Source organism: Sceloporus occidentalis, unplaced genomic scaffold, assembly GCF_023333645.1.
Source record: "Sceloporus occidentalis isolate IW3139 unplaced genomic scaffold, rSceOcc1.0.p SCAF_2, whole genome shotgun sequence".
NCBI classification, from domain to species: domain Eukaryota; kingdom Metazoa; phylum Chordata; class Lepidosauria; order Squamata; family Phrynosomatidae; genus Sceloporus; species Sceloporus occidentalis.
In genome coordinates, this window is record NW_028316982.1 from 163,679,842 (window position 1) to 163,695,879 (window position 16,038).

General features: G+C 41.5%; 1 protein-coding gene across 2 annotated transcripts in view; it reads right to left on the bottom strand.

The window, feature by feature from the left end:
• The window catches only part of LOC149319211 (gamma-tubulin complex component 3), a 77,844-nt gene that overhangs the window by 37,130 nt on the left and 24,676 nt on the right, over positions 1-16,038 (bottom strand). For both annotated transcript variants that reach the window (XM_089511287.1, XM_089511289.1), the window contains exons 7-10: positions 8,314-8,432; positions 5,072-5,197; positions 3,138-3,206; positions 329-461 (exon numbers count right to left, since the gene is read on the bottom strand). In XM_089511287.1, coding sequence (XP_089367413.1) covers positions 329-461; positions 3,138-3,206; positions 5,072-5,197; positions 8,314-8,432 — 447 coding nt within the window. The remainder of the gene's footprint in view (positions 1-328; positions 462-3,137; positions 3,207-5,071; positions 5,198-8,313; positions 8,433-16,038) is intronic.

A 16,038-nucleotide genomic window follows, 5' to 3' on the forward strand; every position in this document is an offset into this window, starting at 1 on the left:
ACATCTAATGACCTAGGGTGCATCTACACTGTAGAAATAATACAGTTTGATACCAGTTTAAGTGCTGTAGCTCCATCCTACAGAGTCCCAGAATCCTGGAATTTGTAGTTTTACAAGGCCTTCAAGCCTTCTCTGCCAGAGTGCTGATGCCTCAGAAAAGCAGCGATCACATATTTCTGTGGGCTAGAGCTATGGCAGTTAAAACAGTGTTGAACTTTATAATTTCTACAGTGTAGATGCACTCCTAGTGAGCAATTCCTGTAGTATCAGTACCATCTTGGCATAAATTTTCATCGAAGTTACAGCTGTAAATATTCTGCTGACATACCTTGACAGTGATCAACAAGTGCTGCAAGTGTCTTCAATCTTATTTTGGGGTCATATGTCCAAACTAAGAGACGTCGAAGGGTTAAACTGCTCTCAACCCCCAAATTTACACCTTGATCATCTTCTACCTGCAACTAAGAATAAACAAATAAACAAATTAAACAAATTCAGGGCAATCCTATATACGCCTATGTAGAAGCTCCACTGAACTCAATGGGGTTTACTTCTCAAAAAGCAGATAGAGAATGCCATCGTCAGTTAAAAATGAAAGCATCCATACTTTCCTCTAATATGGGCATTGCTTTTTAATCTTAAATATATTAATGGCTAGTAAGTTTAGCATGACGTTTTAGAGCAATATTATAGATGGAATTCTGGAAAACATATAAAGAACAAGCACCAATTCAAAACATTTTACTTTTAAAAGAAATTAGAAAAACATATATAAAGTGTTATGTAACAGAAATAATGTAAAGAAATAATCATATATAACTCCTATAAATTTTCATGATAAAATGGTTTTAATAGTTATATAAAAGCAAAATGCTTTTTAAGTCACTTCCCATTTTCTGTTTGTTAAACACTAGGAAAAGGAAGGCTTGCATATACCGTATTTTCCGGCGTATAAGACAACTGGGCGTATAAGACGACCCCCAACTATTCCAGTTAAAATATAGAGTTTGGGATATACTCGCCATATAAGACTACCCCTCTTCCAACGCACACCAAATAATTTTTTAAAAAACATCAGATTTGATTTCAATATGGTAATTTTAATTCAAAGGCTTATGACATGCAGATATTTAGCAGGAAAACGTATTGTATACAAAGCCTGCTTTGATTGGTCAGCTCTCCCTACCTGCCCAGCCCTCCCTGTCTCCAAGACTATCAGAGCGGTATTGCAAACACGGCTCTTTTTTCCATACCCTGGGCTTCCCGGACACCTGCAGCTTGCTCCGCCCTTCAGTTACATATGCGGCGACTGCAGATTCTCCAGTCCAGCTCAGAAGTTTCTGCACCTGCCCTATAAGATGACACCCGGTGTATAAGACAACCCCCGACTTTTGAGAAGATTTTCCTGGGTTAAAAAGTAGTCTTATACGCCAGAAAATACAGTAAACTGTACTAGCACACAGACATTCCCTCAGCCTACCTACCTACCTATGTACAACAATATTAATACAGTGGGCCCTTGCTTTATGCAGAGGATCCATTCTGGAAGTCCCCCTGCATAAAGCAAAAAATGCGTAAGCTTGAGCCCCATTATATCCAATGGGGCTCATGCTTGCTGCGCGGCCACGCACGCCCCCGCAGCCATGTGCACCATTCATGAGCTCCATTGGATATATGCTGAAAGCTGCCTATAAGGAGCCCGCGTATGGTGTGGGCTCACTGTAATTTATTGTTATCTACAGCAGGTGCAGGAAACTGTTGAATGGTAAGGGGACTCATCAGCTGTCTAGATCTTGAATTTTAAAAAATCTCAACTCCCCCCTAAAGGCCCTGTAATCTAAGCAGTGTATGGGGCCCTAGGGTTGGTGTCATCTGGTGAAGTAACTCATGGTATCACCACCCCCACTGACCTCCTCCCATACCACATCATACAGAATCCTTAGTAATTTTTTGTCCTAATAATTTCCATCTATCACTGAACTATAGTTGTGACATAAGCAATAGTTGTAACATAAGCAACTAGCAAAATTAAAATTATGTCTTTAAACTACAATATTATAAACACAGCCTAAATGTACTTATATTTAGTTTCATGTTTCCTGTGGTTGGAGTGAAAATTTGTGCACTGACCCAATGTCGAAGTGCCTGCCTCTCACCTTCCCAGGCCATCTCTTCCAGCATGGATGAAGCCTTCAAAAGGAAGGGCCAAGGAAGATATGCTCCAGAGGCAACAAAGGAAATGGGGAGCCAGTGCTTGTGCAAGGGGAGGGGACTCTGGGGCTCTCCTTAATACTAAACTACATTGTTCTCCAAAAGGTGATGCTCTTTAGGATAACAAAAATAAATTGTGTTAAAGCCTTTAAAAAAATTCAGCAACTTGTAAAAAAAAACCTGATAAAAGCTAGCAGCTCTGATGAAAGTAACCCTCCTTCCCTCCATCTCTCTTCACTCCCAGGCTTGCTGGTTCTCTGCTGGTACTGCCTCCTTCACCTCCCCTTATAAATCACCTGCAAACCTTTGGACAGAGAGGCTGATAAACAGTGAGCTGGAACAAAAACCAAGCTTAAATGTTGCTTCTCACAAAGTTCCCATGAAAGTCCCAAAGCATCTCTTTTCTCCCCCATTCAGCTCCAGCCCCCTCCACTTTCCCCCTGCCTTCCAGTGAGAGACGCTCTCCTTGCTCACTGAAGTGACTGCATAGAAGGAGAGTGCCTTCTTTACCCACTGAGCTACCCTTCCCCACATTCCTTGGATGTTTGAAAGGGTAGGGGGGCAGCAAACTTTACAGTGGGTCCTTGGTATCCGCTGGGGTTTGGTTCCAGGACCCTCCATGGATCACAGAATCCGTGGATGCTAAAGTCCCATTAAATACAATGGTGTAGTAAAATGTTGTCCTTTATATAAAATAGTATAATGAAGGTTTGCTTTTTGGAAGTTATATATTTTAAAATTATTTTCAAACCGTGGATGCTTGAATTTGTGGATTAAAAAAACCATGGATATGGAAGGCTGACTGTACTACTGTTTGCTTTCTTGTAGGTAACTGTGATTTACCATGGAACAGTGCCTATGAACAATGGGTTTAAGGGCATATTTTGTTAACTTGGTGGAATCAAGCAAGAAAAAGATTTATTTACCTGTGAATGTAAAACAGATAATAACCTGTAGTATTCTTTGAGTTCCTGATTTAAGGCAGCACAAAAACTCTGTAAGACAAGAACAACAGGTGTCAATGCAGTTCATTCACACCAACGCCAGTCCAGAAGGCCTGGCTCGTAGGCAAGGAACTGATTTCGAATCTTTGAACATCCTCACAGCAAGTCAGGTTTTGAAAATCCACAAGCTTACAAAAGCACTGTAGTCTGCAGGCTAGGCTTCAGTTCAGAAGAGGAAAATAGTGTAAAGACCCATTGAACACAACAGATTGTGTCTAGTAAACAAAAGCGTCTTGAAGAGTTAGAATAACATTTCCTTTTTATCTAAGTAATAACTAGACTTATGCATTAAAGAAATGAAAAAATGATGTCTTCATAAACAAAATAAAATGGCACAAAGTCATCAAATGCAAAAAAAAAACTAGCAGGCTGAACTTAAGCAAAAGCTTTAAAACTGGTTCACACTTTTTAAAAAAACAGTTTGACAGCTGCATTGCAAAGTCAAAACATTCAAATAACAGAAAACAGAGCAATTGAAATTTTCTGATTTAAACCCAATGCCAAACTACAATCTTTAGAAGACTGGGCCTGAGGGTGGGGTGGGGGAAAATTGTAGTTCATGGATTACAAAGAAGTGGAAATGGAGTCCAAAAATAGCTCTCCTTGACATTTCTCCTTCTCCCTTGTGTATTGCTGCAAGATCAGTGGTGAGTTCCACTTCACACGTTACCATAGAAGCAAAAGAAAGCAGAAGTACAAGTCTCTTACTATTTCTCCTTTCATCACACCTCTGCAACAGATGAACTAGCCCCTGTATACTGCACTTAACATTGTCCAGAACATCTGCTGCCCACAGCACAGTAATGAAAATGGGATTCAAAGAGAACATCTCACTGGGTAATAGTAAAGAATTTTAAAACACTAGATGCAAATCCACACTGTTAGATGAACAAGTACTTTTTACAATCAACATTTCTTTAGTACATATAATAGTTTGAGGAAAACTGGTTTTTGTGTTTGTTGAGTTGTTTTGGTTATTAAGAGGTGACAATTCACTAAGCGACATATATACAGACAATGTTTTTCCCAGGCAGCAAAGCAGATCAAGGGCTCACTGCGTCAAGTACAAACAAATGTCTACTTTTTACCTGTGGGTGGCGAGTATGGATGTCTTAAGAAGTTGAAATTTCCCTTACAGGTATCAGAGGGGCAGAGATGTACATTAAGAATATAGCAAGACCATCTTGGATCAGACTAAACATCAATGTAGTCCAATGTTGTGTTCAAACAGTGGCTAACCAGTTGCCTACAGTTAGCCCACCAGCATGACATAAAGGCAACTGCATGCTCCATCTTGTGTTCTGCAACTCTTATACAAAGGCATGCTTCACAAGGCAGGAGCTTGCTTATTTATTGATTGATTGATTGATTTAATTTTTATCCCACCTTTCTCCCAAAGTCGGACCTAAGACGGTTAACATATAAGCTTAGTTGGCAGCACAGCCCTACTTCAATTTTGTCAGGTGGAAGTTCCTCCACAAACATTACAATATAAGAGGGCTTTAGTTTAGTAGCAAATAATATCAGTATCAGGTAGAGGTAGGACAGGAAATGCTCTAAACTAACTGATGCTCTAAACCAAAATTGAAGCTTTACTGTGCATGTGCACATATCTGCCCAAACATACCATAATGTTATTGATGGAATTTTCTTTACATTTAAAAAACTGATTATTTGTTTGATATTTCCAGTTACAAAGAAGGGAAAGAGAACATGGTTTAGCAAATTGAATCACAGTGAGCACTGTGACATCCCCTGTAGTCAAAATGACAGATTTCCTCTCATATCAAGGGACATGGAGTACCAGTAACAGAACCAAGCAGAACATCAAAGACTTCTGGATTTTGCTCACATACCTGACCCACCAGCCCAAATGCACGATCCATGCTCCTCTGGTCAGTGTACTTTCTTATTTTATTATGCAACCATCCTAACTCTGCAAGCCGGCTTGTAGTGTCTCTGAGAGACTTGGAGAGGCTCACCTAAAGTATTAAAAGACAAACTTAATTGTTACACTTGGACTGAAAACTAAGCTATACCATAATCTGATTGTCTCCTGTAACCTGGAAAAGTGCTGGTCATTCAGTACAGTTCCACCATAATCTGTTTTATCTCACAGGACCTCATGAAAATGTGTAGCATTTTCATGAGGAGATGAAGTGAACAGGGAAGTCTGCTTCCACCTGACCAGTTGTATATGCCCAAATCTTAACATTTCCTGTTATAATAAGTCTTATATATGTGTCAGAAAAGTTAGGCCCTCTACAGACCGGCAAAATATGCTGCCGTGAGGACAGAGTGGGGGTGTGCCGACCACCTGTCACCCTCCCCCATGCTGGCGTCATGCCGCTGTCTCGCCCCCCGACCAACCAAACATCAGATGGTGTCATGCTGTGCCAAAGACCTGCAGAAAAGTTGCGGCAGTGGCTAGCGCACTGTTTCCGTCACAGAACTGCCAGGTTAGGGGCATGGCATGGAGTTGCTGTGTCCGCAACCCAGAGCTTCCAAGGGCAGCAGGGTGGCGCCTTTTAGCAACAGTGTGGCGAGCCCCTTAGTAGCCTAAAATGTTACTGTACCATCTTTCCAAGAGTTACGGGGCAGGAGAAGCCAACTATTTGGAAACTGAAGTTGGTTCAAAATGCTGCAGTCAGAATGTTCACTGGGCCCAGTTATAGGAAGCATATAACTTCCTTGTTGAAACAGCTTCACTGGCTACCAGTTCATTACTGGGCACAATTCAAAGTTCTGGTAATGACCTATAAGGTGCTATAAGGCTTGGGTCTATATGAAAGACTATGTGATATGAACCTGCCAAAGCTCTTAAGATCTTCAGGAGGCAGCTTTCTCCGGGTTCCACCATCATCAAAGGCTTGCTTGGTGAGGACATGACAGAGAGTGCTCTCAGTGCCTACTCTCATCCTCTGGAATATTCTTCCACGGGAGCCTATTGCCCCCCCTCACTGCTTTCCTTCTCCCAGCAATGTTTCTGTTTAAGAAGGCATTTAATATATATGTAGGGGGGCTTTTTATTGGCTTTTTTTCTTTTGCATTTATCTTTTAAACTTTTGGTTGTTTTTTAAATGGGGTTAATGTATTTTATGAGGTGATTTTAATTTTAATTTTATTATAAATTTCTTTTTAATTTACTGTTTCTAAAAGCCACTTTTGGTCCCACTCTGGGGGAGAGGCGGCATATAAGTAAAGCAAATACATACTTACATACAAGAGTACGTGTGTCAGTACTTCATCATCTTTATTTATAACCCATCATTCCCCCAAAACCAAGACGAAATTTTGAAATTAAAAATCCCGTCACTTGGTTTCTATGATGGGCATGCAGGAAAGAGCTTGCCTTTATCCACATCAATCTCAGAAACAAAGTGTCCTGCCACAGGGAGGATGGATCTTGGAAAGAAAGCGTGGAAGCCACAAAGACTCGAAAGGAGAAAAGTAATGAGCCCCCCCTCCTGTGCCTGCCTTCTTATTTACCTGGATGGAATTCCTTGTTACATATGGCGACTGAGTAAATAATGAAATACAAGCAGGATCGGGATCTATACATGTGTGTTGATCTTTTCCTTTCTGTTGTTACTTCCAGACAGCATTTCCAAAGGCTCTGTCTCTCTCAGAATGCCTTTCAGAGAATACACCTGTGGCTTAAAATTATTCTGTGGTATTTTGCCTTTGGTTACCTAGGTAACTGCATGTTATGTAGGTAGGTAGGTAATTAGATAAGTAACTAGATAATAGGTAGGTAGGTAGATAGATACAGTAGGTTTGTATGTAAGAAGGTAGCTGCTGATGGAAGGAATGTCTCCCTTAAATCTGCCTAGTCTCCTACTCCATCTTGCAAACTCAAAATATGTAGAAATAGGCAATTTATGAGGGTCCAGGAGAGATTCTGCCCTACCCCTAGGCATTCTGAGAGAGAGTTGGTCAGATCCACTCCAGCTCCACACTCTGAAATAAATACTTTTCACACACATCCCAAACTGGCAAGAAGCCTCTCAGGGGCATAATTTATCATTTAAATATACTCTATTCACCAGGTCTGTTTCAGACAGTAAAAGCAGTTATTCAGATCAGGAGGTGACTGGTCCCTTTCCATTTGGAAAAGGTTTCTAAAACCTAAATAGGCCTTGGCAGAGTTACATTTAAGTGGCAATCTCAATGCTCCAGGAGTTTTCTGGGATGCAAATAATATTCTTTTTTGGGGGGTGGGGTTTTTTTTAGAGTAAGGGGGCACCAGGGAAGATGGAAGGGGTCACATACATTACACAAGCCTCATTTTCCCCATCCATCTTTATCTTACCCTTCTCATTTTGGAACTTTACATCTAAGTCTGTACAAATGGCCTGCAGCCATGGAAGTTACTGAAAGTATCGAGTAATCCCATACGAAAAGATGAGGTTCATTGTCGGAGTTTTTTGTCTGTCACTCTTTGTCTGTGGATGTTCGGTAGGTAAATACTGTAGAAAGAATATCTTCATGTGGCTGTTGTGGTGCAGTGGCTCAGCCTCTTCCCAAGGGAGAGACACCTTTGTTGCTATCATTTACAGTGCCAAGTAGCTCTTGATGGGAAACCTGACTAAATTTGCTGTAGGGTTTTTTGGGACGGGACGCAGGGAGTAGTTAAGAGATGTTGTACATAATATGGTTTTCATAGTATTTTTAAATACTGCCTTGAGATCTATTTTTTACATCTTTTGACATTAAGCTGTGCACACTAGGATTTCTCTCTCATACTCTTGACACATTTTGGACTATAACTTTCACTAACCTTACTAACAGAGATGGTGGGAGTTGTAGTCCAAAGTATCCATAGGGCAGTGGTTGGAGAAGGCTAGTGTATATAGTGCACTTTTGATTTGTATGTTATTTTTAATGGTGCGCTGTTTTTATTACAATCACCCTGAATGACAGTAATGACAGAAAGGGGATATTAAATTTAAAAATGAAAATAAATAAGAAATGATAAGAAATCAAAGCTAGTCTTCACTAAAACGAGAAACAGAACGATTGTAGATATTGAAATTCAAACTTTCTTGCTGTGTGCTGTCAGGTATATAAACCACGTGCAAAGATCACTATACTGTACCTTTCCATCAACTTTGTAACAGTTTTCTGAATTGGACATTTTAATGGTTTTGCCATCTATTCCCTGGAAGACATATAAAATATCCCTCACAAGATAGGCTTCGGTTATTTCAACAGAGCCTAAAGAGAGAAAAATGGATTAAGTTACTTCCTGGATATTTGAGAGCCATTTTTTTCACTTTCACAGCCTGAACTTAATCATTAGACAATGACACTTGTCATGCCGGGTTTAATGATCCTCACTCCACAGCATAGGACTTCAGTCAGAAAATCAGCTAGCAACAGCAGCACAACTCACAACAGAATAATTAACTATGAAAGTCTAAAACCAAATCAGTAACTCAGAGAAAGTAATATTTAAAGTTCGCAAATAATTCTTGCTATTTTTAGGAAACTAGCAAGGAGCCCTGGTGGTGCAATGGTTAAGTGCCAGTACTGCAGCCACTCACTCACAAACCACAAGGTTGTGAGTTCAATCCCAGCCAGGGGCTCAGGGTCAACTCAGTCTAGCATCCTTCCTAGGTCGCTAAAATGAGTACCCAGCTTGTTGGAGGCAATTAGCTCACAGTTGTAAAACCACTTGGAGACTGCTTAGTGCGGTATGAAGCAGTATATAAATGAAACTGCTATTGCTAAATACACCCAATGTTTTCTAAATATACCAACTCTCTTTATTATAATGCTGAGCCAATATTAATCACTTATAGGGTCCTGAAGTTGGGATGCTTCCACATACATATCTGCTCAACTGGGACAACTGTATTAGGGTTCAGATCAGCACAATCAATATCTTCATGAAAGAGATTTCTTAGGGCAGCCTTTGCTAGAAACCGTTTATATCACTTGTACAACTATTTTCTATGACTGACTTTTTCCTTACAGATTTCTCACAAATTTTTTGGTCAAACAGAACCTGTCAAATCATCAACATTGTGCTTGACATCTTAATTAAGGACATTCCTTAATTTTTCTGTTTGTTGTTCTTCCCTCTTACAGGGATCTTTTTTTTTTCTTTCTTTCTTGAGCACATTTACATTTGTTTAAAGTTTTAAAGTGATAGGTTGAGTCCTAGCATACATTAAGGAAAGTTTCTCATTGTCTCCTCAGCCCACAGCATCTTCTGAAAAAGTTCCATCAGGGAGGGTACCTTCTTGACTTGAATGAAATGAGGAGAAATTGCTCAATATCAAATTGGGTTCAGCCCAATCTGAGGCAGTTCTCTCTACCCTTCAGCTCCATCCCACAATGAGGCAACAAGAGATTATAGGAAACTTTTCTTTTGTGAGCTTCTTTAAGTTCCGTCACAACCAGACCAGTAAGCTTAAATATCCTGGTCAACAAGGTAACTCAAAGAAGATTAGAACTAAAATTTATATGTTTCTTTCCTTAAAGGGGGGGGTACTCTTAAGTATCTCAGGGTGCACTACAACTCAACAACAGATACACTGCAGAATTTGGTAACACTTAACATATTCCAAATTTATGAAGAGAAAAAGACAAGACTTAGGCAAAAAGACAAAGCCTCCTTTCCATGAAGACAGAGGAAAGTCACTGTTCAAAATTTGCTGACTCACATGTCCTACTGTGGTCAATAGTAACGCTGGAAAATAAACATATAGACTTTTTACTTTAAGCTGAAGGTGGGGATGTTTGGCATAAGAAGGACTGCTGACCACAGGGAAAGTCAACTGGGGACCACAAGCAATTGTGCACAGAGCCAAAGACAAAAATGGCACAAGTATAGAATGCGTATGACTGCAAGCTATGCATGCTTCTGCTCTTTATTACATATGAAATTACACTGCAGATGACTTTACACTGACAACTGCATGCATCCGCACAGCCCCTATACCATGTCTAAGCAAAAAAAAGGATGGCTTTCACTCTACCTCTTTTCCTTTTACCTGAACACTTTATAAATGCTCTTTCAGTATCAGATCTTAGCATTTTTCTTCATGCTTTCAGATAGAAGACAGCTGATAATTCTTCAGCTGATCCTTTTTCTAAAGGACACTACAAAATGTTACACATACACACCTGATTTCAGTCTGGTTTTAATGGGATAGGGAGCCTGCACCTGCCCCTTTTCTTGCCGGGTTGGGGGCAGGGCAGCCTCACCGGCAGCCCAGAGGCCCCAACCCGGCGCTTTTCGGGACCATGTCACCTGAACGCCCCACCTTCTCTGTGGTCCCAAAAAGGGGTGTCCTTGGGGCTTCATGCCCCAGGACACCCTGACGGGCGCAGCCATTGGAGAAAAGAGCCACCTGGCCCCTTTCTCCCATGGCTTCGTTCCCACAGCTGTCTGGTTGCCAAGGGAATGAAGCTTACGGTGCCGCAACAAAAAGGAGCTGCCTAGAGCAGCTCCTTTGTTGCGGCACCACAACCAGGAAGTGGTGCCATCATGCCACTTCCTGTGCACCACATTTGAGCACTCAGCAGCAGTGCCGGCATCATGGCAGCCCCCATGTAGATGACGCTGCCTCCATGTAGTAGGGTTGCAGGGTGTGCGGACGTTCCGCCCCCCCCCCCCCCCCAGGCAATCCTATTAACCATTATTCCAACATAGCACTTCACTCTATACGGCCCTCTTAAATGCATCAACATTCTTAAAAACTAATTCTGGATTATCAGAGGAATTTCCATGGTAGAAGTCCCAAATTTCTACAATGTGGATTTACGAATCAAAGAACATCAGATATCTGTTTTTATGTCCCTGTAGTCCTTGAAAGACTCAATATTTATAAAATGCAGAAAACCCATCTGCTTTCTTTATAAACAGTGTTTAATTTGGAATATGAATTTTATTTAGTAGCAGCTACAAAATACATCTGCTCCTTCTGTTACATCTGCCAACCAGAATGAGTAAATGTTTTTTTACTGGCACAACATAAAAACAATCAATTAAGAAATGGAGATGGCTTTTTTCTATAGGCCATTTCTAACCAAGGTTTTCTCAATTTCAAACCGTATCAGTGCCACCATAACATCAACTGGGTTTTAAGGATGAAGATGCCTAAAAATAGAGGGATTCCATTACACTGTCAAACTGTGAAAAGGCATAAAAATGTTTTAGGCAAGATAGAGTCTCCTGAAAGTTACTGAGAAAACAGTATTTTATAAGGTCATTCACAAACCATTTTAGGAGACAAACTTTCCTTCTAAATGGAAAAATGCATCAGCAATTTGATTAATGCAAGAATAGTCTATGATGGAAGTCTCAAAGATGGCAACCCAATGTACTATCTACTTTTTCACTCAGGTTTTATTGTAGTTATTTTATACCAGGCACCTTCAACGGTTGCTCTTAAATATGCTATGCCATTTAATTGGCACAAATTCCTCTTTATTTTATAGCTGCTTCAAAACTTCGGCTTAGCTTTTCATAGTGCTCCTGAGTTCTATCCGTATAATATGATATTGCGCCTGATTTCTATCAATGTGATTAAACTCACAAATTTGGTACTTTAAAAAAATGTTATCAAGCTGGTACAAACAAACCAATGCATACCCCAGTATTCCAGGGCATCTGCAACACTGCAGTGAAACAGACAGGGCAAATAAAGCAGCTTCCAACTGCTTTGAAGGTGGGGCATTCAGATGACACATGCCTCCAAAGCTGTCGGAAACTAGACTGAAGCTGAGTTCTGGGGCTAATATTCAGAGCAAAGAGAACCCGAGATAGTTTGGCCTGCATATGAATGCCCCAACACGAGTGCAGGGCTGCGGCAAAGCAAAGAAATGCAGCAAAGCAAAGATACTGGCCAACTCTGCCCTATCAATGACGGACCATTTCCTGGTCGAGGCTCGAATCAAGGCTTCTACCCAAATCCCCCCCGGGGGTGGAGGACCTATTAGGATGGTCCACCCTCGAAGGCTGATAGAACCCAAAAGGTTACAAGAAGCCCTAGAGGGCAATATGGTTGGAACTGACGGCAACTCTGTTGATGCCCTGACTAACATCTGGGACAGAAGTCTCTCCAGGGCTATACACAGTATCGCTCCCAAGCGTCCTTTCCGGCCTGCTTCCAACAAACAACCCTGGTACACGGAAGATCTCAGGGAAAGGAAGCGGGCCATGCAATGACTAGAGCGCAACTGGCGAAGACACCAGCACTTAGACGACAAGACACTCCTTGAGTCTCTTTTGAAGGCTTACGGAGTGACAATAAGTGCAGCAAAACATTCGTTTTATGCTGCACGTATTGCGTCCACGGAGTCGCGTCCAGCAGAGCTGTTCAGGGTAGTGAGGGAGCTGACACAACTGCCCCCCTCCCTGAACCCTATTTTAGAACCATCTAAAGCCTGCTGCAACGAATTTAACAACTTCTTCGCGGATAAAATCTCTCGGCTAAGGGCTGATCTCGACGCCAGTATTTCTTCAGATCCTATAAGAGAGGCTTCCAGAGCTTCCGTGGACTCCATTAAACTGGATCACTTTGAGTTTGTGAGTACCGAGGAAGTGGACAAGATTCTCCGAAGTGTTAGGAAGACAACATGCTCTCTCGATCCCTGTCCTTCATGGCTGGTGGCCCAGGAGGGAACGGCGGTAACTTCTACGTTACGCCGTATAATTAATTCATCCTTCAGGGAGGGGCGTTTTCCATCTAGCTTAAAATCAGCAGTAGTAAAACCTCTGCTAAAAAAGCCCTCCCTGGACCCCCTGATTCGGAATAACTATCGGCCTGTGTCACTGCTGCCTTTTCTGGGGAAGGTGATCGAGAGAGCAGTTGCTTTCCACCTTCAAGGGATCTTGGAAGAAACAGATTTTCTAGACCCATTTCAAACCGGCTTCCAGGAGGGCTATGGAGTTGAGACTGCCATGGTCGCCTTAGTCGATGATCTCCGTCTGGGCACGGACAGGGGAAGCGTGTCCCTGTTAGTGCTTTTGGACATCTCAGCGGCTTTCGATACCATTGACCATGGTGTCCTTCTGGAACGCCTGAGGGAGTTAGGTATCGGAGGCACTGCGCTCCAGTGGTTCCGTTCCTACCTCTCAGGTAGATTCCAGATGGTGCAGCTGGGGGGCGTTTGCTCCAATAAGAGGGAACTTACATCTGGTGTCCCTCAAGGAGCTATTCTGTCCCCCATGCTATTCAACATTTACATGAAACCGCTGGGAGAGATCATCTGGAGACATGGGGCGCGGTGTTATCAGTACGCTGATGACACCCAAATATGTTTCTCTGTGTCTCCGATTGATGCAGTGACTAGGGATGGCATCTCTCCTCTAAATGCCTGCTTGGAGTCGGTAATGGGCTGGATGAGGAAAAACAAACTCAGTTTGAATCCAGAGAAAACGGAAGTACTAGTGATAGGCACTCCCGGTCCGGGTGGTGAAATTTGCCCACCTGTCCTGAATGGGGTCACGCTCCCCAAAAGACTCAGTTTGCAGTTTGGGGGTGCTTTTGGACTCGTCACTCCAGTTGACTTCTCAAGTGGATGTGACGGTCAGAAGCACCTGTTACCAGCTTCGGCTGATACGCCAGCTGCGACCCTACTTGGCCGGGGGGACCTTGAAACAGTGGTACATGCTCTGGTAACCTCTCGGTTGGATTTCTGTAATGCGCTCTACATGGGGCAACCCTTGTACCAAATCCGGAAGCTTCAGCTAGTGCAGAATATGGCAGCAAGGTTGGTCACTGGATGTTCCAGGGCTGACCATATAACACCAGTTTTGCAAGATCTCCATTGGCTGCCTGTTCGCTTCCAGGCACAATACAAGATGTTGGTTATAACCTATAAAGCCCTAAATGGCTTGGGCCCAGGTTACTTGGAGGACCGCCTCTCCCCATATAATCCGCCCCGCACACTCAGGTCAGCCGGGAAGAATTTGCTGAGGATCCCGATGGCGAGATATGTGTCAACCTCGCAAAGGGCCTTTTCTATCTCAGCCCCTAGGATCTGGAACACCCTTCCCGATGAGCTCCACTCCACCACCTCCCTGGATCTCTTTAAAAAGAGACTCAAGACCTTCTTGTTTCGGCAAGCCTTCCCCGATGTTCCTTGATATCATGTGACTCCCTCCTATATGTACTGTTCTATCGACTGCATTCAGCTAGCCTGGATTTGATGTAATGGTTTTAATTTGTATAACTGTAATGTTTTTATTGAAATTTTATTTATGTATTGCAATTTTTATTCTGTATTATCTACTCTGTCATTGCAATTTTTACCTGTACACCGCTTTGATCACTGCGGAAAAGCGGTTTATAAATAAAACTTATTATTATTATTATTATTATTATTATTATTATTATTATTAACTGGACTGAGGACTATTGAAGGGGCCCTTCTCTCCATCCCCATAACAAAAGAACTACACTATGAGTGGACATAAGAAAGGACCTTCTCTGCTGTAGCAACACAGCTGTGGATGCTCAAATGGGACCCAATGGTGGCTTCCTTCTGGTGCCAAGTTAAAACACAGCTTTTATTCAGATCTGTACATTACATGTTTTTATATTTTACATATTTTACATTTTTAATGGTTTGATATCTTTTTAGACGGTTTAAAAAATTAAACCCATTTTACATTCTTTAATTTGTTTTATTGTAAATTGCCCTGGGTTCTTATGATACAAGGCAAGATATACATATTTTAATCATGCAATCAGTAAACCATGTCCCCCTTTGGCAGTGGTAAATAGATTATTGATGCAATCCACTTGCTTCTGTCTCAAAGTACACTGATTTCTTAGCAGCACTTACGTATATACTCATAATAATAATAATTTAATAATTTGTTTTATTTATATACCGCTATTCCAAAGATCATAGCGGTGAACAGCAAGTAAGCTAATTAGCAAGTAAGCTAATTTGCCCCCAACAGTCTGGGTACTCATTTTAGCGACCTTGGAAGGATGCAAGCCTGAGTCGAGCTTGGGCCCTTTTGCTGGTCTTGAACTCGCAACCTTGTGGTTTTGAGCGAATGGCTGCAGTACAGGCATTTAACCACTGCGCCACCAGGGCTCATGTATAAGTCTAGAAATTTTAGTAAAAAAATTGACCCAAAAAATCCAAGTCAACTTATCCATGGGTAAGTACTGTTCACTAATTCTTATATAAAAAAGGAACCATCCTTTGGTGAAAGTCAAGAATATAATCTCTCCTGGAAGCACTGACTCCCCACTACTCTCTCATTCATCCACCCTTTAGTGTCAGCATAAACAGTTATGCATGCTGGATTTTGTAAGTTCTTGGGCATCATTTTCCTTTCCTTTTCTTCTTTCTTTAGATCCTTTGTTACATGACCCTACACTTTACTCTCAACTTATCTACAAATCATATCAAAATCTGGTTCCAAAATCTGGTTTTGACTTATGAGTTTGATTTGTAGTTGAGTATATATGGTGTGTGGCATTTCTCCCACAAATGGGGAGGGGGGATGCTTTCATAACTTTGAATTTTACCCTTCTATCCATTGCTTCTAAGGCTCTAACAACCAGGATCCAAAGATAATCCAGCGGAATTCTGATTTTCCTCAAAGCTCATACTCACATGATTTATCAAAATCAGCTTTTGAAAATCCCCTCAATGTTAAAAATCAAAACAAAATCAGTTTACCCTACATTTAAAGAACACAGGCTCAAAGCTCCCTTAGGTACTGTAGGTAAAATTCGTTCTGTTTCTTAGGATTCACATCCACTGGTCTGCAAATGCATACCTTAAACACAAGTTAATTACAATAAGCTATCAAAGAAATTAACCTACGTTACTACACTTCAGA